Source organism: Grampus griseus, assembly GCF_964374135.1.
Source record: "Grampus griseus genome assembly, chromosome: 5".
Lineage (NCBI taxonomy): Eukaryota > Metazoa > Chordata > Mammalia > Artiodactyla > Delphinidae > Grampus > Grampus griseus.
This window is the reverse complement of record NC_138998.1, coordinates 18,942,421-18,966,355: the sequence shown is the minus strand read 5'-3', so window position 1 is coordinate 18,966,355 and position 23,935 is coordinate 18,942,421. Positions and strand designations below refer to the sequence as shown.

General features: G+C 44.6%; 1 protein-coding gene across 1 annotated transcript in view; it reads left to right on the top strand.

Moving 5' to 3' along the window:
• Nucleotides 1-254: 254 nt before the first annotated feature.
• GYG1 (glycogenin 1) overlaps nucleotides 255-23,935 on the top strand; it is a gene marked incomplete at its 5' end in the record, with an annotated part of 38,258 nt that continues 14,577 nt past the window's right edge. Inside the window, 7 exon segments of the mRNA XM_082654950.1 lie at nucleotides 255-372; nucleotides 375-439; nucleotides 441-459; nucleotides 2,936-3,071; nucleotides 4,920-5,094; nucleotides 5,393-5,555; nucleotides 20,878-21,004. Of these exon segments, the coding sequence (XP_082511076.1) occupies nucleotides 255-372; nucleotides 375-439; nucleotides 441-459; nucleotides 2,936-3,071; nucleotides 4,920-5,094; nucleotides 5,393-5,555; nucleotides 20,878-21,004 (803 nt within the window).

The following is a 23,935-nucleotide window of genomic DNA, read 5'->3' as shown; positions in this document are numbered from 1 at the left end:
GGGGTTTTTTGGAAGGTTCCCTAACCCTTGGCTTCTTTGGGAGTTTGTCCCAGTGATGCCACACTCTGCCCCAAAGTCCCCCTCCAAACCCCCGGTTCGGGGGTGCACGGAGTCCCGCGGTCCAGGCAGGTGCCCCGCGCGAGCAGAAGCAGGACCAGAGGGTCTGCGGAGATGGACCCGGAGCCCAGCCTCAGGGGTGCAAGGGCTAAGTGAGGTCCCGGGTCCCGCAGTCCCGGGGCCGCCTCCCGGGGAGGATGCCGGCGGGGGCGGGGAGCGTGCGCGGCCACGTGACGACCGCTATAAGAGCGCTCCGGACGGACGCTCCGCTCCCGCCGGACGCTCCGCTCCCGCCGCGCCTCCTCGCCGGCCGCGCTTGCTCCCAGCGCCCGGCTTCTCCGAGCCATCAACCTGCGGCTGCGGCTGCGGCAGCCGCCCGCACCCCCGGCAGCACCATGACAGGTATGCGCCGCGCCGCCCACCGCCGCCGCCGCCCCGGGACGCCGGACTCTTCGCCCCGCGCGGCCCCTCGTAGCCCCGCCGCCTCTCTTCTCCCCCCACGCCCGCCGCTCCGCCCCGGGGGAGCTCCCAGCAGGACGAGGACCGCCGCAAAGTTGCAGGCTGGCCGCAGCCGGGCGTGTCGCTTCTTGCGTCAGCCGCTGCCCCGCCGCCCCGGGGTCCCGAGCGGCCGTCTGGACCCCGCGGACGCAGCCGAGGGGGTCCGCCAGGCAGCGCCTGGGCCCTCCGCCGAAGCCCCCGTTCCTGCTTCCGTCTCCTTGCCCTTCCTCCTGCGCGCACCGTGAAGGGCGGGCGGGCAGGCGGAGCAGCTGCGGCCGGCTGCGTGGGGGTGGGGAGCCGGCTCCCCGGGGGCGCGGGTTCCGAGCTCCGGAGCGCGGCGGGGTCGCGAGGCGCCGTCCCCCACCGCTCGCGGGCAGGAACTCCTGCAAGGGGCAGCTGCGAGGCGGGGACGCCGGTGGCCCCGGCCCGGCTCCTCGGCCGCCCGCTCCGGCGCTGGCCGCCACGCCGAGCCTATTTTTAGGCCTTTGGGGCTGGGTTGCGGGAAGCCGGAGCCCGGCGAGCGCCCCCGGGGAGCGGGCCCGGCGTGGTGGGAGGGCGCCGGCCCACTTGTTGCAAGGTGTCCGGGCCGCACGGCGAATCTGCACCCGGAAGACCGGAGGGCCCGAGGTAACTGGTCCTTGCTGTGCTGTTGAGGCGAACAGTGGGATCATTACAGCCATTGAGCTGCGGAAAGGTTGCAGATGTAACCCGGGGTTTGGCCGTCTCTGGGAAGGTTGAACCTCCTACCCAGTTGTCCCTGGTCTTCCCTGTTCCATTGCGAGGTCTGGCGTTCTAGCCTCCGTTCCGAAGCATTTGTCCTGCTTCCCGCTTCATCTGGGAAATCATCCATATCCTAGCTTCGTGAAAGCCTTGAACCCTACTTACTAAACTTTTCTCCGTGCTCCCCTGGTATCAGGACCGTTTTTGTGTTAAAACATCATTCATTATGCCCCAGATTAAGTGTCCTTGGGACAGGCTGACTGAAATGTTGCCATCTTATGATGGGTTGAAGGAACAAGTTCAAGTTGAGGGGTATGGCAAGGGACAGGAGGCCCTGTTCTGAGCTTTCCTAGCGTGACTAGCTGGGAAGCCAGTGACCCTGGGGGAGGGCACACCAGACTTTCTACAACTTAAAGGAGAGTTCAACGCTACCTGTGAAGATGGCCCTCAGAGCTGCAGCTGGGGAGTGTGCTGGCCCACTTGACAGCCTACAACTTCCTCTCACTTCTCAATGGAATGTCTACTGCCCCCAGCCTCCACTTTGGAAAATGGGCAAAGAGAGAATGAGGAAACCTAAGACGGAAACAGAGTGACTTCATGACAGAATGGCTCAACTCCCTGCTTGGGCAGCCGTGCCTCAAGTGAGCCCTGGCAGAGCTTGATCCTAAGTACCCTGTATGTATGGATGCCCACCAACCTGCTAATGTTAAAATCCATTTGGAGAGGGAGTGTGCTCCAGAATCATCCCGGGGAAGGGCTGGAGGAATCCTAAAGGCTGGGCTGGTGGCCTTGCGAGGGTGGGGCTCGTTCAGGAGGAAGGAGAATTCATGCATTTGCCCCTGGGCCTGGCAACTAAATGATGATTGGAGATTGATTTTTGAATGTGTGTGTGAGAGAGAGAGTCTGTTGAGGTGCCTCAGGATACAGGGTAGGGGTACTGCTTGCTTCTCCAAGGAAAAGGAGGCAGGTTTTCTAGAGCTTGTGAGGTGGTCCCTAAATCCATTTAACAGCGATGGGCCACAATTTAGATAGAGGCATCAAGGAGGGAAGGCTTCTTGGGGGAGGTGATGTTTCAGAGAGACTCAGAGTGACTCTAGAGTGGTGGTTGGATAGCCATGGAGTGTTTGCTCCAGGTTGAGGAAACAGTAGAAAAAGCCTGAGACGTGGAACATGTAAGCATCAGAATGAAGAATATGGCCTCTGCTTTCAGATGCTCTCAGTTGAGGTTGTTGGCTGGCTTTGTGCTTGGCTGAAAATACTGTCTATGGTACCTTGTAGGAGAAACAGAAAATGCACTTCTTGATCTCTTCTTCACTGCCTGTTAACTGCCTGAGGTTCACTCTCTGGGTGTTAAGCTGCTGTTTAGTCTGAGAATTTGGCATGTCTGGACTCTAAATTGGATTGAATTTTTACAGCTTCGTCAGCCTCTTGAAGGTTGCCAAAGATTGCCTGCTAAAGAATGGTCTTGAGCCATTCTTATAACGGACACTGGGTTCTCTCTCTCACCCTAATGCCCCACAAGAGGCTGCTCTTTTATTAATACAGCAAGTTGATCTCAGAGGAGCTGATTTTGCCAAATTATTGATTGAAAAGGGTCCTGGGGTGGTGTTTTCTAGGTAGGATAGTGTAATGAATGTGTGTTCGTTTTCCTTGTATTAAGATCAGGCCTTTGTGACACTGACCACAAACGATGCCTACGCCAAAGGAGCCCTGGTCCTGGGCTCGTCTCTGAAACAGCACAGGACCACCAGGAGGCTGGCCGTGCTCGTCACCCCACAGGTCTCGGACTCCATGAGGTGAGGACCTCGCTGCCCCGCTGTTGGTGGGGCTCGGACATCCCTCTCCCCTGTTTCTGGCATCGGTGGGCATTGAGGCCATACCCTTTCCAGGGTTTGCGTGCTGGTGGAGAAAGAGGAGAGTTGCTGAGTGAAGGATTCCTGGGTCTGAAACCTCTTCCTGGCTCTTGGGAGATCTTCCAGCCAAGCTCCCTCTGGGAGCTGGTGTTCTGGCCCTGGCCCTTGCCGATTCCAACCAGGAGTAGGGCTCTCCCTTGGGCAAGTCCTCTTGGGGTAATCCGAGTGAGTGACTCAGTCCAGCCATTCCCTTCATGTCATCACGCTTCACTTGCATGCCTTTCCCCAGATGCAGCAGGGACTACTTTGTTCCTGTTTCTAAGGGGGAAACCTCCCGGGACTTTGAAAGAAAGTAGCAGTTTTCTCCACCCCAATTGACATTAGTAACCTAAAGATCTTTATTTACAATTTAATAGACTAGAATATTTGCCAGAGGGCTCTCAGAGTTAGGGGTCCTGCTAGGAGAGCACCCTGAGGGAGCACAAGCTGTTCTTTGATTGGGTTAGTTCATGTTAATTGGTTGGAATTCAATTTTGAAGTATCTGAATGAACTACCTTGATCCTAATACTAACTTACTTGAGAATATCTGGGCACACTAGCAGCTCTGTATTGTGTTTATTTTTGCATTCTCCTATCCCTTTTAGAGGTTGAAAATGCTCTTTTTGTGACTTTTTTCAAAAAATGTAAGCCCGTGCCAAGGACCTCTGAAAAAGAGGCATTATACATACATACATATATCTTTCACACTAAGAACCTTATTCCTAAAGGGTAATTTAGGAAAATGCCCCCCCAAACTGTCTCCTTTGTGTATGTCCTAATCTATAGTCTATTCAGTGAGAATCGTGTAAGAAGGTGGATATAGCCTTCGACAGCAAGCCCCCTTTACTGTGGTAAAGGGTGCCGCCATTTGTTTCAGAGATCAAGTTTACTGTGTGAACTAGAACATATGTTTGTACAGCTTTGGAGGTAGATGATACATTACCAGTTTTGTTCTGCATCCTTGATATTTTTATAAACTTTCGGCGATGGTTTGTCTTTATCACGTGTTTTTCCTTGTGCTGAGTTTAGTGTCTTACCTAAGTACACCCCACTTCACCTCACCTCAGGCTTGCTTTCTAAAATATATCTTTAGTTAATTTGGGGCAGGGAGAAATGTTGTACCTCACCAACTAAAGTGAGTCTCTCATGCCAGGAGTGCAAAGCACGTAATAAATGCTGGCTGTATGCGATGCTAAAAAAAATGGAAACCAAATAATTGAGTCATTTAACTTCTTTTAGGACACAGCTTCAGGCAGTTCTCCGTCAACTGCTTTGGCAAAAATTATTAGTTATAGGCTTCAGTGCAGATAGTACATGCACTTAACTCCATATCATTTGTAAAAGTATTCAGTGGTCAGCAAGAACCCGTTGTAATAAAATATTATTGTTAAAGGCATAGGCTGTTGAAAAGATGTATTACCAAGCATCAGTCACGTTTTTGCAAGCTGTTTCACAATTTGCCTGGTATTCAGTGGTACAATAAAACATAGGAAACTTCCGTGATAATGTTTTAAGATAAGAGGTTCATCCTCACAGTAAGCAGTTCTTACTGTTTTAGTGAAGTTAACTGCACATGCAAATCAACACAGTTTGTCCTGAAGTAAATTAGGACATACTTAAGAGATTGCAATATACCAAAGTAACAAATTCTCTTGTAATTGATAAGCTAAATAGAACACCGTCTTATGTTAAATGGGTCACTTGTTCTAAAGAGATGCTGAGAGCTGTTTTCTGGATTTTATTTTTGACAGGAAAACTTTAGAGACTATCTTTGATGAAGTCATCACGGTAGATGTCTTGGACAGTGGTGATTCTGCTCATCTAACCTTAATGAAGAGGCCTGAGTTGGGCATCACGTTAACTAAACTCCACTGCTGGTCCCTTACACAGTATTCAAAATGTGTATTCATGGATGCAGATACCCTGGTGAGTATGGCTTTGATGGCTGGAAAGATGGATGTAGTAACTGAGACCAGTTAGGCATTTGAAGAATGCTGTCAAGACTTGACAGTAAAGTTCAGATAAAACCACTGTTGTAAAAAGTGTCAGGTGTTGAAGGAGAGTAGGACCAGGCTGCCTCACAGCTGTCATCTGAGTAGTTAAGACCAGCAACAGACTGCATCTTTTGTGTTGGACAACTTAAGGAGAACTTAAGAAGGGTATACCGCAGCAGAACAGTTCTGAAATGCTTTCCCTTCTTCCTGCCCCATTGCCCTTGAATCAGGTCCTAGCAAATATCGATGATCTTTTTGAGAGAGAAGAATTGTCGGCGGCACCAGACCCAGGGTGGCCTGACTGCTTCAATTCTGGAGTCTTTGTTTATCAGCCTTCAGTTGAAACGTACAATCAGCTGTTGCACCTTGCTTCTGAGCAAGGTAGTTTTGATGGTATGTATCTGTTTTCTTTATATCTGACAAGCTGTGAGTATCTTCTAGGGGCTGCTCTTCTCTGGGAGTTGCTATGGTTCCTTGTGTCTGGAAGATAGCGACACATGAGATGTGGCAAGCATTTGAAGTTGTGTCGTTCTGGGAAATAGTGTTGTGTGTTGTGTGTGTGCACGTGCATCTTTTTCCTGTAGGTACATGGTACATAGGCTGTTTTACAGACTTGCCTTTCATTGGCCTTCCTGTGTCTAAATTAGAGTATGATAAATGAACCATAATTATTCAAGAATTCAAAAGACTATTATACAGCTCAAAAAGTTTAACAACTATCTTTAAACCTGAGTAAACTTAAGTACAAGAGCTAACAGGAGGACCCAGTATTGTCTCCGTGGAAATTTGAGGAATAAACCTAGGCTCTCATTCTTTCGGGAGGCACTGAAAAAGAAGATAGAAAGACTATGTGAATAATCTTTGTCTCCGAATTGTCACTCTCTATAAGGCAGTGCATCAGGTAGAGTGGTCTGCAAGGCTAAGGAGTAGAACATTGGCAAAGTCACCATCCATTTTCCATAATGCCTAAGTGTATCTATAGCTATATGTTTATGTAGAAAGGTTCTGACTATTTGTGATTTAGGACCTCACATCCTTTGGAGAATTTTGGGTAAATTGATTAGTAGGTATGCTTCTATTTTATGCCAGTCTCTAAAATAATAAATAATAAGCCACTTTTTCTTTGAATTTTATTTCATTTATTTTTTATACAGCAGGTCCTTATTAGTCATCCATTTTATACACATCAGTGTATACATGTCAATCCCAATCTCCCAATTCATCCCACCACCACCACCACCACCCCGCTACTTTCCCACCTTGGTGTCCATGTTTGTTCTTTACATCTGTGTCTCTATTTCTGCCCTGCAAACCAGTTCATCTGTACCATTTTTCTAGATTCCACATATATGCGTTAATATACGATATTTGTTTTTCTCTTTCTGACTTACTTCACTCTGTATGAGAGTCTCTAGATCCATCCACGTCTATACAAATGACCCAATTTCATTCCTTTTTATGGCTGAGTAATACTCCATGGTATATATACACCACATCTTCTTTATCCATTTGTCTGTCGATGGGCATTTAGGTTGCTTCCATGACCTGGCTATTGTAAATAGTGCTGCAATGAAAATTGGGGTGAATGTGTCTTTTGAATTATGGTTTTCTCTGGGTATATGCCCAGTAGTGGGATTGAGGGGTCAAATGGTAATTCTGTTTTTAGTTTTTTAAGGAACCTCCATACTGTTCTCCATAGTAGTTGTATCAATTTACATTCCCACCAACAGTGCAAGAAGGTTCCCTTTTTCCCACACCCTCTCCAGCATTTGTTGTTTGTACATTTTCTGATGATGCCCATTCTAACTGGTGTGAGGTGATACCTCATTGTAGTTTTGATTTGCGTTTCTCTAATAATTAGTGATGTTGAGCAGCTTTTCCTGTGCTTCTTGGCCATCTTTGTTTCTTTGGAGAAATGTATATTTAGTTCTTCTGCCCATTTTTGGATTGGGTTGTTTGTTTTGTTAATATCAAGCTGCATGAGCTGTTTATATATTATGAAGATTAATCCTTTGTCTGTTGATTCATTTGCAAATATTTTCTCCCATTCTGAGGGTCGTCTTTTTGTCTTCATTGTAGTTTCCTTTGCTTTGCAAAAGCTTTCAAGTTTCATTAGGTCCCATTTGGTTTTTTTTTGTTTTTATTTCCATTACTCTAGGAGGTGGATCAAAAAAGATCTTGCTGTGATTTGTGTCAAAGAGTGTTCTTCCTATGTTTTTCTCTAAGAGTTTTATAGTGTCTGGTCTTACATTTAGGTCTCTAATCCATTTTGAGTTTATTTTTGTGTATGGTGTTAGGGAGTGTTCTAATTTCATTCTTTTCCATGTAGCTGTCCAATTTCCCCAGCACCACTTATTGAAGAGACTGTCTTTTCTCCATTGTATATTCTTGCCTCCTTTGTCATAGATTAGTTGACCATAGGTGCATTGGTTTATCTCTGGGCTTTCTATCCTGCTCCATTTCTGTTTTTGTGCCAGTACCATATTGTCTTGATTACTGTAGCTTTGTAGTATACTCTGAAGTCAGGGAGTCTGATTCCTCCATCTCTGTTTTTTTCCCTCAAGACTGCTTTGGCTATTCGGGGTCTTTTGTGTCTCCATACAAATTTTAATTCTAGTGCCACTGGTAATTTGATAGGGATTGCATTGAATCTGTAGATTGCTCTGAGTGGTATAGTCATTTTCACAATATTGATTCTTCCAATCCAAGAACATGGTATATCTCTCCATCTGTTTGTGTCATCTTTGATTTCTTTCATCAGTGTCTTATAGTTTTCTGCATACAGGTCTTTTGTCTCCCTAGGTAGGTTTATTCCTAGGTATTTTATTCTTTTTTGTTGCAATGGTAAATGAGAGTGTTTCCATAATTTCTCTTTCAGATTTTTCATCATTAGTGTAAAGGAATGAAAGAGATTTCTGTGCATTAATTTTGTATCCTGCAACTTTACCAAATTCATTGATTAGCTCTAGTAGTTTCCTGGTGGCATCTTTAGGATTCTCTATGTATAGTATCATGTCATCTGCAAACAGTGACAGTTTTACTTCTTCTTTTCCAATTTGTATTCCTTTTATTTCTTTTTCTTCTCTGATTGCCATGGCTAGGACTTCCAAAACTATGTTGAATAATAGTGGCGAAAGTGGACATCCTTGTCTTGTTCCTGATCTTAGAGGAAATGCCTTCAGTTTTTCACCATTGAGAATGATGTTTGCTGTGGGTTTGTCATATATGGTCTTTATTATGTTGAGGTAGGTTCCCTCTGTACCCACTTTCTGGAGAGTTTTTATCATAAATGGGTGTTGAATTTTGTCAAAAGCTTTTTCTGCATCTACTGAGGTGATCATATGGTTTTTATTCTTCAGTTTGTTAACATGGTATATGTATCACATTGATTGATCTGCATATATTGAAGAATCCTTGCATCCCTGAGATAAATCCCACTTGTTCATGGTGTATGATCCTTTTAATGTGTTGTTGGATTCTGTTTGCTAGTATTTTGTTGAGGATTTTTGCATCTATATTCATCAGTGATATTGGTCTGTAATTTTCTTTTTTTGTAGTATCTTTGTGTGGTTTTGGTATCAGGGTGATGGTGGCCTCATAGAATGAGTTTGGGAGTGTTCCTTTCTCTGCAATTTTTTGGAAGAGTTTGAGAAGGATGGGTTTTGGCTCTTCTCTAAATATTTGATAGAATTCACCTGTGAAGCCATCTGGTCCTGGACTTTCGTTTGTTGGAAGATTTTTAATCACAGTTTCAATTTCATTACTTGTGATTGGTCTGTTCATATTTTTTCTCTCTTCCTGGTTCTGTCTTGGAAGCTTATATCTTATTTAGCAATACGTTACTAAATAACCAAGAGATCACTGAAAAAATCAAAGAGGAAATCAAAAAATACCTAGAGACAAATTGCTACGAACACATGATGATCCAAAACCTATGGGATGCAACGAAAGCAGTTCTAAGAGGGAAGTACATAGCAATACAAGCCTACGTCAAGAAAAAAGTAAAATCTCAAATAAACAATCTAACCTTACACCTCAGTAAACTAGAGAAAGAAGAACAAACAAAACCCAGAGTTAGTAGAAGGAAAAAAATCATAAAGATCAGAGCAGAAATAAATAAAATAGAAACAAAGAAAACAATAGCACAGATCAATAAAACTAAAAGCTGGTTCTTTGCGAAGGTAAACAAAATTGATAAACCTTTAGCCAGACTCATCAAGAAAAAGAGAGGACTGAAATCAATAAAATTAGAAATGAAAAGGGAGAAATTACATTGGACACAGCAGAAATACAAAGCATCCTAAGAGACTACTACAAGCAACTCTATGCCAATAAAATGGACAACCTGGAAGAAATGGACAAATTCTTAGAAAGGTATAACCTTCCAAGACTGAACCAGGAAGAAATAGAAAATATGAACAGACCAGTCACAAGCAATGAAATTGAAACTGTGAATAAGCCACTTTTTTTTTTTTTTTTTTGTGGTACCCGGGCCTCTCACTGTTGTGGCCTCTCCTGTTGCGGAGCACAGGCTCCGGACGCGCAGGCCAAGCGGCCATGGCTCACGTGCCCAGCCACTCCACAGCATGTGGGATCCTCCTGTACCGGGGCACGAACCCGTGTCCCCTGCATCGGCAGGCGGACTCTCAACCACTGTGCCACCAGGGAAGCCCTAAGCCACTTTTTTTTAACAACAACAGTAAATCACACACAACAGGACAATACTGATGGTTAGCATGCAAAATAAGCTCTTTTAAAAACTAATGTTCAGAATCTTTTGAATCAAGAAGAGACCCAGTTGTATCTACGAAGAAGGATTTGCACTAAGGAGATGCCCTCTCAGCAGTGACTCACTATTAGATACTTGACGTTGTGACAGACGCCCAGGTGAGGAACATGGGGGTGGCCAGAGGCCTGAGCCAGACACCAGGTGCCAGAGGCTTCTTTCCTTTCCCTTCCCTCTCCAAGAGCAGATATGAGATCTGAAGTGAGTAGATCTTTCTAAACTAGCAGGAACAGCCATCCTCAGTTGACCCAAGGTTCAGCCCTGGGTACAGATATGAGGACTCATTTCCATTAACTAGTTGTAAAGTTAAAAATCAAAATTTCAAATCTAAAGTTTTCGAATTAAAAGAGTACATCTAATCGTTTGTCCGATTGCTGAAATTAAGAGATTGGAAATTAGAACATTTTTAGTTATATGTGAAATTGTGTTGTTGCTGTTCCCAGAAATTGAATTCTGTTTCGTGTTTTGAGGATTTGGGATATGCAGCTCTTTGAAATGTCCTTGAAAAGAACAAAGAAATTTAAGTCTCAGTCTTGCTTCACTGTTTGGTTAGTTTGTACTCTACAGCAGTAGTGCTGAACCTGGGGTAATTTGGTCCCCCAGGGGGCTTTTGGCACTGTCTGGAGACTCTGTTGGTGGTCACAAGTGAGTGGAGAGGGCTCTACTGGCATCTCGTGAGTGGAGGCCAGGGCTGCTGCTAAACATCGTACAATGCATGGACAGCCCCTGCACCAAAGAATCATCTGGCTCAGGATGTCAGTAGTGAGAAAATCTGCTCTATGTCAAGTCGTTACATGCCCTAAAGCAGTGAGCCGGAGTTTCTGAACCGTCATGAATGGTAGCGTCCGACAAGAAACGCCTTCTTACTTTAAGCAACCTTAAGAAATAATGTGTTGAGTGATCACTGTGGTTACGGCCCAATGTCACTTCTTCACTTTCCTGGCTTTTTTTTAGCTCCTACTTTCCTTTTGTATAAGGAATGAAAGCTGTATTGATATGTTAGTTCAAAACATGTATTCCTTATTTCTGCTGCTCGCATGAAAATCGTTACCTTTGCACAGAAGGGAGATAGGAGTATTTTTAGCGGAAGTCCACTAACCTTAAGTCTTAACCTTCCGACTGTGGCTGAAGCGTCAGCGTGTGGCTTTCTTCACCTCCTGTCGTTAAATGTAAAGGAAGTAGTGTAACCCTGCCAGAAATTCCGTGTAAATTCTCAGCTCCAGTAAGTGAGTCATATTCTAATGTAGATCCAGCTGCCTACAATCCACACGGCTGCAATTGCCTAAGGAGGATTCGATTTTATTGTTGCAAGATAAGAGTTTGAATACCCAACAGTAGTGTGCCGTGATCAATTACCCAGGTTACAGTTTCAGAGTATAAAACGAATTAACTAGCTGGCAGAGACCAACCTGGATCGTGTACCTTGTTCTAGAACCAAGAGGTACTAGAGGAGTTGACGAATTCGTTGTTAAGAAGCAAGACCATGTGAAAAGTGCTTAACTAGAAAGCACTTTCTGCTCTTGCAGCCAGAATCTGAAACAACTGGGAGAGCCTGTGCCCGCTAGCACATTCGTTATTCAGCAGCAGGGTTTCCAGCAGCTGGCCCTTCTGTAAGGTATTCCGTTTACTGGCTCCTTGGTGGCTAAGGATTGGAATTTTTTCTGTTAGTAGAAATGCTTAGTTGAAGCAGTTGAAAATTCAACTATGCAGATAGGAACTTTTGGTTATTCTCAATATAGTGTTTAAATTCAACTGAAAAATAAAGCAGCGGCTGTTAAATGAAATGTTTTTTCGCTTGATGTGTTCCGGAGAAGCTTTACCTACTCATCAAAGAAAGCGCGCTGCGTACCATGGGAGCGTGCTCCTCTGTGAAGGGATTTACCATCCTGTTGAATCCATATCTGTGTGACATGAAGACTTGTTGGACTTACACTTAATAAAATATTTCTTTGTAAGCTACATCCTTTTCTGGTGCTTTGCTTGCTTTGCTTCAGGCTCTCAATGCAGTGCCCTGTCTTGTGTAGATGTCATGCCATAGGCACGGAGATGAGCGCTTTCAGGTGTTTCCTTTCACCTTACCGTACATTTTCTCATATGCACAGTATCTCCCCACCGTCTCCCACCCCCAGTTTTACTGAACAGGGGGTCTTAAGTCCCAGCATTTTTAGACTGATACTAAAGAAAACCTATTCGCAGATGACTGTCTCAGTCTGAATGTCTTGCGAGTCCTGCTTAATCTCCTGTATACATGCATCGAGAACTGATGGGATCTGGTGTCCACTGACGAGCCACCCGGCCTCTGATGGCTGAGTATCTGCAGCTGCTTCTGCAGCCCTTCTAACGTGAAAGAATGTGGCTTGTCAGGCTTCTCATCACCAGCGCTCTAATCACACCCCACCCTCGCCTCTGGCCAAGAGAATAATCCTAACATGGCAGATCATGCTAGGTACCTTGACATCTCTTTTTTCCTTCCTCAATATCTAGAGTGTTAGAATTTCAAACTAGTGACTTCATACCTAACTTACGGCTGGCATTTAATTTCCCACAATGAAGTGTCTAAGTTTCCTATACTGTTAATATTTGCAAACTATCTTGGCACTTACTTCATAACCGAAGTTACATGTTTCCTGAAGAGTTGTACAACAGCTATTGGGAAATACATACACTAACATTTTATAGACTGTGACAAGATAAGGTCAACTTCAGGATTTAGCAGTGAGAAGGCAAGAGGTCAAGGTTTCGTAGGTACTAGTCAGCAGTCTTGCCTCCACGTACTCATGTGATCCCCTTGATTCCTCATTTGACGAAATCAATCTGGATGCAAGTTGAGATTTATTTCCTTTCGCCCCGTGACTCCAAGGTATCCTAAATTACAGGTGCCTGTACAGTTGAAGAGTTTAGTGCTTGAAAATTGCTGTCTATTAAATTTCATTTGCATATGTTAGTTTTAAAAACCTAAGTAAAAAAAGAGGAATTCATATTTTCCAACTTGAAGTAACCATTTTTTTAAAATCTTGGAATTCATTAGTGTAACCTAAATACTCGAAACTTTTTTTTTCTGGAATAATGAAATTTTGGTCTGTAGTTGAGTTTTCAAAAAAAAATAGGACAGTAAATTGGTGATAGAATATTAGTTATGGTTTTCTTTCAGCAGAACCTAAGATCCTCTGTGAGGTCATTAAAACTGTGTGTTACATATTCTAATTTAAGTGGTCACTGAGACCCTTAAACTGAACATTTTTTTCCTGTGCTTGGAAATATAATAACCAGGAGAGTACAGTAAAGTGATTTTTTTTTTTTTTTTTCGGTACGCGGGCCTCTCACTGTTGTGGCCTCTCCCGTTGCGGAGCACAGGCTCCGGATGTGCAGGCTCAGCAGCCGTGGCTCATGGGCCCAGCCGCTCCACGGCACGTGGAATCTTCCCGGACCGGGGCACGAACCCGTGTCCCCTGCATCGGCAGGCGGACTCTCAACCACTGCACCACCAGGGAAGCCCTACAGTAAAGTTTTAAAATAATTTTTAACAGAAAATATTTGGCGGTGCTATCTATTAAAGTGTAAAATTGACCCCAGTGCTACCTTCCCTAATCTTTGCAATTAGTTTGGATTCAAGCTGGATCTGCCCAAAAAAGGAATGAAGGAGAGAGGTATTCCCAGATAGTACTTGTCTTGTTCAAACCAAATGAGCGCAGACATTCAGGTGTGTCTCACCTGGTTCCCTGACTTGATAGGTTCCACTCTGACAGGTGCTCGTGGTAAGCTTTTCCAGCTGCCCACACACTAGACTGCTTGTGGCCCTTAAACTATTTTATCAGTTGCTTTGAAAATTACTCTCTTCTCTTGCATTTCTATCGTTTAATTGATAGTTTGGGTAGTATCTTGAATAAGTAAAGATGAAAAGCAAAAGTCATAACATGTAGTAGCAAAATAAATGAGTACAGACAAGTTTTATGTTAAGAGCTATTTTTATCTCATTGTACCCTTGAGTATTTTTTTTTTTTTTTAGCCATCTGTTTCTTTCTAGCCTTGTAACCAGAAGAGATCATGAACCTTGTGAGAAATAGAGATGGTGGGAAGGACTAAAGTGTTATAGGCTCTTAGGCTGGTCATTTTACTTCTTCATTTATTCCTCAACAGTTCTGTGAAGTAGTCATTCATTTACTTATTAATATATTAATTCAACAGATATCTATTGAAGGCCTGCTGTATAGCTACTACTGGGCACCCAGTGTTGATACAGTTAGGACAGCCACTTGCCCAGTATCCCTGAGCTGGTGGCAGAGCCAGGTCTGGACCAGACAGTTGATGCTGTGGCTGGGTTATGTGAGTGTCGTTTTGTCCCTTCCCTCGCAATTACCCCACACTGCAGCAGTCACGAAAATGTATCAGAGAATGATACGGGATACAGGAAAATCTCTATTACACTGGATTTATTACAGATTAATTACTTAAAATTCATTCCCCTGAATAAGTAGAGACAGCAGCTGATAAATTCCTCATTTTAGAAATGAAGACACGGAAGCTTATGTCTTCTATCTCTACAGCTGCTGTTCCTCCCTGCTAAACTGGAATGTCTAGAAATATTTTGTCTTTTTTTAATTGTTAAACTATTGGATGCATTTTATTTTATTAATGAGATATAGTCGATTCACCGTATTATGTATCAGGTGTACAACATAGTGATGCACAAGTTTTAAAGGTTATACTCCACTTACAGTTATCATAAAATATTGGCTGTATTCCCTGTGCTGTACAGTATATGCTTGTAGCTTATTTATTTAATACATAGTAGTTTGTACCTCTTAATCCCCTACCCCTGTCTTGCCGCCCTCCCTTTTCCTCTCCCCAGTGGCAACCATTAGTTTGTTCTCTCTGTCTCTGAGTTACTTTGTCTTTTTAAATCAGCAGCACAGTTGATAGTCTCATAATGTTTTGTGGGTCTGGAAGTATTCTTAGAAATGATTACTCTTGTCTTTATTTCTATAATCCATTCCTGTAGTATTTAAAAAAATCATTTGAGCTCCTAATCTGGTGAAGATACTAAGTTTAAGGGCTAGGAATAGACTGGTAAATAATACAGATTGTATCCCTGCCTCTATAAAGCTTGTACATATTTTATGAGACCGTACAATTAATTATGTCACCATGATTCTGAAAAATGCAGAGCGCTAAGAGACTCTAGACGAGGAGGACCTGCCTTAAACTGAGAAAGTGAAATTTAAACCACAAATAAGTGTTCCCTTGCATCTATATTATTATTTAATAGCTTGATTATTAAAATCTATATTTTTAAAGGTGAGAAACAAAAGCTGTAACATGAAATGGTAAAATAAATCAGTTGTTCTTGGCTTAAATGGATTGAGGCCAGTGAGATGCAGTGATGCTGAGACCAGAGCTCCAAGTACCTGGATTCCCATGAGGCACCTGGGCTTAATCCGATGATCCTTAGTAAACCTCGTGGAAGTACCCCCAAGCGCTGGACCGTTCACGAACTGTAACTTAGTAGACTTGGCATGCTGTCTGGAGGCCGCAGTGATGATACTTGCCCAGCATATTATAGGAAGTCAGTGTTAAGGTGTGAGTCACATTTTCATTTCGGCGCTTGTCTATACCTCTCTTATAGTATTAAGCACATTTTGCTTTAAATTACTTTTGCTTGGTTTATGTTCCTCTACCCCCTGATTAGATTGAGAACCATTTGAGAGCTGGAACCTGTCTTATTCATCATCCTATCATGCCTACACCTAATTTCTATATCCTCAGACATTTTCTGTATAAATGACATTTCTGAGAGTTATATTCTCTGATATAATCAAATAAAAAAGGAGTCATTCTCTAAAAGACTCTAGACCAGTGCTACTCAGAGTTTAATATGCAAACACATCACCTGGAGATTCAAATGCGGATTCCGATTCTGTAGGTCTGGGGTGGGGCTTACCATTCTGCATTTCTAGCAGGCTCCCAGGTGATTCCCCTGCTCCTGGATCCTAAACTTTACTTTGAGGGGACCATTTCCTTGGGGCTGAGAAACTAGGGTTCATGTTTAAACCAAAGTTGACCCACCCTCCCTGCTATCCACAGTAGGCAAGCCAGCTGCCAACAAACTGTGGAAAAGCACACAGACTACATAAGCATTGAACAAGTGCACAAATTTAAAAAACAGCACTCAACTCCATTTCTGTCTCATAAAATAATGGCCACCGTTTCTGATAAATACTGTGATATGTCCATGTTTACCAAGTTCATGACTCTGGTCAAAAGACCTGGAAAATACCGGGTGGTTGTAAGGTTATTACTGGCTCTTGGCCAGCCTGGGGGAAGGAAGATATGGAATCTGATATTAGCTTTTGGTTGCAAAACAGGTGCCGTGTGTCTCTTGTTCCATTTCCTATCTGTCTCTCACCTGTGTTGCCACACCCTTGCCTGCTGGATCACAGCTGCTGGCATGTCTGCTGTCATGCTTGTTGCTTCTGAGCTGATTGAGATTAAAAGTGTCTTAACCTGTCACAATAAATAAAGCTGCCTCTGGAAGCCTGACCAGAATGTACTGGGCAAAAGTCCTGGGGTTTTCGTAGTGAAAACGCAGCAGCCTTCATGACATCCTTGTATGTGTTGTAGCACAGATGTGCTTAGATTTGCATTCTGCTTTAAATTGTGCTCTAATTCAGGGACTTTTAAAGAGAGGATATTGATAACACCACACAGATTGTTTTTAGTGAAACGAAAAGGTTGTTTTGCCTGACTTTGAGATGTAGACTTGTGTATTTGGAAAAAGATGGTTAGAATGCTGAATTTAAACATTATTTAAGAAGCCACAGACTTCTAGGTGGTGTTTAATTCTATTTTTAATCCACAATTTTTGGCTAAATGGTGACCCTTCGTAGTCACATAATGATGAGGTCAGTGGCCACGGAAGTTTCATGGTCTGTATGTTCTGTGCCCTGTAGAGGCAGGGTCCTTGTTGAGTGTTGAAGGGTTTGCCAGTGGAACGTGTACCGTGGATGCACACGTCTCCTGCCCTGCCTCTTCCACTTCTTGCTTGTTTCCTGTCCTACCAGTGCCACTCAGCCCTGCCGTGGCACACGGCCGAGGGACTGATGGTATTTGTAGGGTACCCGAGGGTCAAAGGGAACAGGCTGGCCAGCCAGGGGCTCTGAGGGATCAACAGCTCTGACTCCTGTTTCTCAGGCTCACCCTGTCAGACTGGGAAGTTCTGCTTTACAACTACTATTCCAACGTCATGGAATTAGATTTCTTCACTGCATTACATGAGGTCGGTGGTCATTTTAAGTGGAAATGCTTCATTTTCAAAAGGTCTTTAAAATGTGGCAGGAAAAAACAAGTAGTAGAAAAAAATACATATATGATGCCCAGTTTTACAAAGTTCAAAAACAAGTGGAAATACATATATTGTCTGGAGATACACACATGTGATAAAGGAAATCAAGATAATTACAAACAAAATTCATGATAAGTAGTTACTTCTGGGGTGGGGGGCTCTGAGATGGGATTAGGGAGCCCGCACAGAGAATTTAACCAGTATTGGTAATGTTTGAGTTTTTTAGTTGGCTATTGGGGATGTGTAGTGTTATTATTAGTATGCTTTGTAACCTACACTTACATTTTTCTTTTGATAATATATTTCATAATGAAAATAAATAAGTGCAAATGTTTGGAAAGAAACGGTCTTGGCACAATTCTCATTCTTGCCCCAATTGTATTATTAATATTTTAGAATTACAAAAATAACATAACAATATTAAGGAAAAGTCAGGGGGAGGGAACATCTGTTATCACCAGTCCCCTCACACAATTACTGTTATTTTCTTCTAGTAGGAATGTTTATGTTCTTAGTTACAATCATGTTATATGTCATTGTATATCTGTATATTATGCAGTGGACTCATGGTCTTTAAAACCACTGGTTTTAATGGCTGAATAATATTCAGGGAGTGATGAGTATCACAGTGTACTAACCATTCCTCTGTGGTGGAATATTAAAGTTTTCAACTTTTCTGCTGTTAACAAACATCTTCACGGTTCTTGCATTCATTCTACAAATAACTTACCCATTTGTAAGGCATTCTGCTACCTGCTAGAATTACAGTGGTAAGCAAAAAGAGCCATAATCTCTGTCCCTGTGGAATCTAGAATCTAATGACTAACAGTTCTTGATGGTATTTTGCATTTTAGCTACATTAATCCTCAGACTTTTACAGAAACTTTTTATTTTGAGAGAATTGTAGATTTACAATGCAGTTGTAAAAAACAGTATAGAGAGACCCCATATACCCTTCCCCCAGTTTCCCCCAGTGGTAACATCTTGTATAACTGTAATTCCACAACAGGAATTGACACATTGATACAGCCCACCAATCGTATTCAGACTTCACCAATTTTACATGTATTCATTGGTGTCTGTGTGTGTGTATATGTTTTCCATGCAATTTTTTCACATGTGTAGATTGGTGTGACCACCACCACCATCAAGGTACAGAACTGTTCCGTCACAGGGGTCCCTCTTGCTACCCTTTTGTAGCCGTGGCCTCTACTCTCCCTCTCCCCCTCCCTCACTGCTGGCAACCACAGATCTGTTCTCTGTCTTCATAATATGGTCATGTGAAGGATGTTGTACAGATGGGATCATAACAGTATGTAAGCTTGCAGGAAGGGAGTTTTTCACTCAGCGTAATTCTCTTGAGATCCGTGTAAGTTGCTGCGGTATCGATGATCTGTGCCTCCTTATTGCTGAGTAATATTCAGTTGTACGGAGGTGTCACACTCATAAACCTGTGGAGGGACGCTTCGGCTCTTTCCAATTTTGCAATATTACCTATAAAGCTGCTATGAAGAGTACCGCAACCATTATTTTGATGTTTATGTATAAAAGGAAATTGTTATAGTAAGGCTTTAGGCTTCTGTACCTCAGCCATCAGTGTCTGTGCCCACATCTGGGGGACTTCATAGGATCCAAAGTCAGCCTCTGATGAGTGGTATCGTGTTTTGGCTTAAAATTTTATGTCTCAAAATACGTTAATTTGTCTGTGTAGCTAAAATCTTCTGTGTAGCTGAACAAGTAAAGCATATCCTGATGCCATCCTTATTGTCCTTCAGAATTTTCAAGGGTGAAACCTTGATCCTCTGTTGAGCTATTTGTCCCTTGAGGAATGTGGACCTGTCAGAGCCTCCTCATACAGAAGGGTCACCCCATGGACATTTGTTCAGTGAATGCCTTTGATCCATAGAGTTGATCGAGGGTATTTGGAAAGGATGGGCTACACAGAGGATAGGTAAGGTACATTTGGACTTTAAACCTAATGCCCCAATCTTACTGCTTAGTTCCAAACACTAAATACCTCTCCAGATTTTTAAAGTCTCTTTCAAAACCAAGAAAAACCAAATAATAATGACAGCCAGTTGGACCTGCTGTATGTTTAGAAAGGAAACTAGGTCTCAGGGCAGAGCAGACCAAGGAGGGAAGTAACTGTGCAGTATACCAGCCTCATACTTTGAAAGAGCAGGGTTCTCCTTGCCTGTCACCCGCCCCCCTACACACATGTACACACACATACACACACCCACAATCCCGAGCTGTTGTTCCGCTGCACAGGAGACTGGTTCTGGGCGTGTTTCCTGAAATCTCGTAAGCCTAAGACGGGAAGCACGTGGGCTACGTGGGGGAATGTGTTTTCAGATGGCTTGGTGACTGTTTGGTTACTTGTATAGTTATGATTTAGGTCAGATACTTAGCTGTTTTGGTTTTTATTGTTTTTAATTCTTTTGAATGCATGGCCGTGGCCCTCACTTTCCCCCAGGTCTGAGCAAGCACTGTGCAGTGTGCTAGTGGCCGACCCTGACCCTGGCCCAGTGAGGACTGACCTCCACCTGCCCGGAGGCGTGGTCGGCAGCAGGAGGGTGTGCTGGGGTGACGTGGCCTGCCGTCCGTCAGCCTTCCGTCGACGCTGGGGGCTCCAGAAACAGTTCGAGTTTATCCCAAACTGAGTTATCCCAGTTGGCCCTCTTTTGCTTTTGACTTCTTTTTCTGTCCCATTGCTCTTAACATAAAGTCTAAAATCTTTAACTGGGGATGAAGTCTAAAATCCGAGCCCAGTGTGGTCTAGTCGGTGCCTGCCTCTCAGAGACTCGCCTGGTGCCAGGCGACCCCCGCCCTGCTCTGCAGTCCACTCACCCAGGCCGCCTTCCAGGTCTTCCTTCTGTAGCTGCATGTCCTGCCCACCTCAGGTCTGTGGTGCTGTGTGTTCTGCCTGGAGCACCGTCGGCCCTCCTTCTCTCCACCTGCATTTGTCAAGCCCTCCTGTGTCCCCCTCAGATCTCGGCCGAAATACAGCTTCCTTGTGGAAGCCTTCCCGGCCCATTAGACCTGGCCTCAGGCCACTTGCACGTGCCTCGTAGCAGCCGGTACTCTCCTTCACTGCCCTCATCCCCGTGTGCGATGGTGTTGTTGACTCTTGATTCGCTGATAGCAGTGCCTCCCACCCCCACTCCACCCAGACAGTCATAGACATGATGACCGTGTCGCTGTTCACGGTTGACTGTCCGGCGCCTGGTGCAGTGTCTGGCACATAGTAGCTGCTCAACCAATATTTGTTCAGTTAGTGAATTAACTTAGGGAAATGGCCACCTGCTAAAATATCCTTAGGAGGTCTAACACGGAATTTATTATTTTAAAAATAGAATTAGTGGGAATTCTCTGGCAGTCCAGTGGTTAGGAGTCCGTGTTCTCACTGCTGAGGGCCCAGTTCAGCCCCTGGTCAGGGAACTAAAATCCCACAAGCTGTGCGGTGTGGCCAAAAAAAAAAAAAAAAAAAAAGGAATTAGTACCTGTTTGTAAAGGTCCAGTTATGTATTCCTATAAAATTGTTGACCCGTCCTTGAAGTATGTGACTGTAATGCATTTTTTTCTTCCAGGTGGGGACCAGGGTTTACTGAACACGTTTTTTGGCAGCTGGGCAACAGCAGATATCAGAAAACACCTGCCATTTATTTATAACCTAAGCAGCGTTTCTATATACTCCTACCTCCCAGCATTTAAAGCGTAAGTGCAAAGGGTTTAACTGTCTTGGGGGCTGGTGAGGGCAAGGGGGTGGGGTTTAAGATTTTGGGGGTGCCTTGTCATTCTTTGGGCAATAACAGGTGAATGCTTTGGGGGAAGTCTTTTTTTCTTGGAAGAAACTTGGCTGTAATGGGAGGAGGCCTTGATGTTATTCATCACTTTATGTTCGGAGTAACCCAGAGGGCACTTAGCTGCCCGTGGGAAAAGGTTCCACTCGGTTCCTGGGGGGCCTGGCCCTCTGATGAATCATCTGTGTGTCGTGATCAAGAACACTGACTGGGGGCTTCCCTGGTGGCGCAGTGGTTGAGAGTCCGCCTGCCAATGCAGGGGACATGGGTTCATGCCCCAGTCTGGGAAGATCCCACATGCCGCGGAGCGGCTGCGCCCGTGAGCCATGGCCGCTGAGCCTGCGCGTCCAGAGCCTGTGCTCCGCAACGGGAGAGGCCACGACAGTGAGAGGCCCGCGTACCACAAAAAAAAAAAAGAACACTGACTGCTGACAAACTCAGCCTCTGCCTCATACCACCTGCTGAGCCTCAGCTCTGTCAGAGGAGGGTGTGAACAGCTCCCTCCGTGGTTGTGGTGCAGGTGACACAAGATGCTAGCAGCCGTGTGGTGTCAAGGTCAGTAGCAGGGCCTGTGGAGCTGGACTGCCTCACTTGACATCCTGGAGAAGCCACTTCCTGGGTGCTCACTAGTTCCTGAACTTGCAGTGTAGTGGACCTTGGGCTTTGCTGCTCAGCCCTCTGCCTCAGTGTCCTCCAGAGGTGATTGTGAGGCATTCATGTGAAGAGGTAAAAAGAGAGCCTGGCCTACCCTTAGTAGGTAGCAAGTGACGGGTCCTCTCTGTTCGGAAGGTGGTCTAGCAATACGAGTGAGCCCTCAGCCAGAGAGGCAGGACACGCGTCCTCACCCTGCCATTTCCCTACCGTGTGGCTTAGGTTCTGGGCCTCAGGTCTGCTGGCGTGCAGAATGAGGCGGGAAATAGTCCCTTCCTCGTTGGGCTGTCAGGGTGGAGTGAGTTCATACACACAAAATGCTCGGTGGACGTATGTTTTGGGCAGCATGCTTATTTTGCACCGTTCCTGGTGCATTTCTAATTCAGCAACTGATAGAGCCTAGTAACAGCGCTTGTCTCACGGTGAGGGCCTGGGCCCTGTCCTTTAGCCTTTGACTCATTTGTGTGGAACCAAGAAGATGATTCAGGTTTCGTGAGCGGAGGCCAAGCTGTCAGATGGATCCTGAGACACAGCCGTGAGCAGCGACGCTCTTCGCTGAGTGGGGCTGGGCTCTCTGATCTCCATCCCGCATGGGCACACGGCTGAGTGAGCAGAAAGCAAAGGGCCTCTCACTCCTCCTATTTCATTATCCAAAGTCCCCTCTAGAAGCCTTGCCCCACCGTTAACGAGCATGCCTGGCTTTCTGTGGCAGAAATGTTTCTTTTTCAGTTCTTTTGTGGGTAGACTCTGTCAACGTCCCCCGGATAAAGAGGACAAGTATCTTGTGTTCTCTCCTCCCTCCCTGTTGTCTTGGCATATGTCTCTGACATGTTACAGACTCTTGATTCTCTTCCCTTTCCAACACAAAACAGGCAGACTCTCAAACATACCAGCTGTGGTCTGTGTAAAGCAAACAGAACGGGATTCACTATCATGGGATGGAATATAGGAGAAGCATTATTTTCTCCTCTGGTCCTCGGCCTTCTAAAGTACAAGCCTGTCTTGCTTGGAAGTGTGGCCTGACTCTTTTTTTCTTTTTTTTTTCAGTTTCAGATGTACAGCAGAGTGATTCAGTTACTTTTTTTGCAGATTGTATTCCAATGTAGGTTATTACAAGATAGTATGATCCCCTGTGCTGTACAGTATATCCTTGTTGCTAATCTTTTTGATGTGTAGTAGTTTGTATCTGTTAATCCTAAATTCCTATTTGTCCCTCCACCTCCCCTTTCCCCTTTGGTAGCCATGAGTTTGTTTTCTGTGTCTGTGGGTCTGTTTCTCTTTTGGATATAGATTCATTTGTATTATTTTTTTAGAGTCCACATATGAGTGATAACATAGAGTATTTGTTTTTCTCTGTCTGATTTACTTCACTAAGTATAATAGTCTCTCTGGGCGTGAAATTCTTTATGATCCTTATTGCCTCGTAACTAACCCTGCCAGTTTGAACAGCCTGCCTGCAGACCGTGGTAGCTTGACCTTCTAGAACTGAATTAGTCTATAAGAGGGCAGTCGCTTAATTTAATTGACTAGATTCAGCTGAGTCAGCAAAATGGTGAGCGTGCAGAGGAGATAGACTCATTAGTGGTGTGAGCATTTCTACCCCTCATGCCACTCAAGTCTGCCCGGTGAGCCTGTGTGCTGAGACAACTATGCTGGGGAGACGTGAATCTGACACCCCCCCGTTGGGCTCAGCTCCCAAACGGCGTGGACATAGAGTTTAAAGATTCGTGTTTTTCATGTAACGTGGCCCCATTTCCCCTATGGTTCCTTGGGACTCCCTCTGACGTTCACCTTACTACCAAAGTGGAACATACTGTCCCTTTAGTGATAGCCTGGTTTGCACAGACCCTGCTTGCATTTATTTTCTTTTGACAAAGAACAAGAAGCAGGTGGAGCAGAGTTAAGTTATTTGGGGGCAAGATAGACTTATTTGCTGGAACCTCGGCCCCCTCTCTCAGGAACCCAGTTGTTTCTGTATCCTCTAAGTGAATTTCCCAGCAAAATGGTTAGGACGGTTTCTTCTTCCTGGCTCAGGAAGTGAGGGCGAATTTTGGAAATCTGCTTGGTGTACTGCCATATAACCGTGGCGTGGATGACGCACTGGGAGGTTAGGAGCAGCTCCAGCATTAGCTACACGTCTGCTGGTGTGTGGCCTGACGGGAGTTAACGCTGCCTCTGTGCAGCTCGCCCTGGG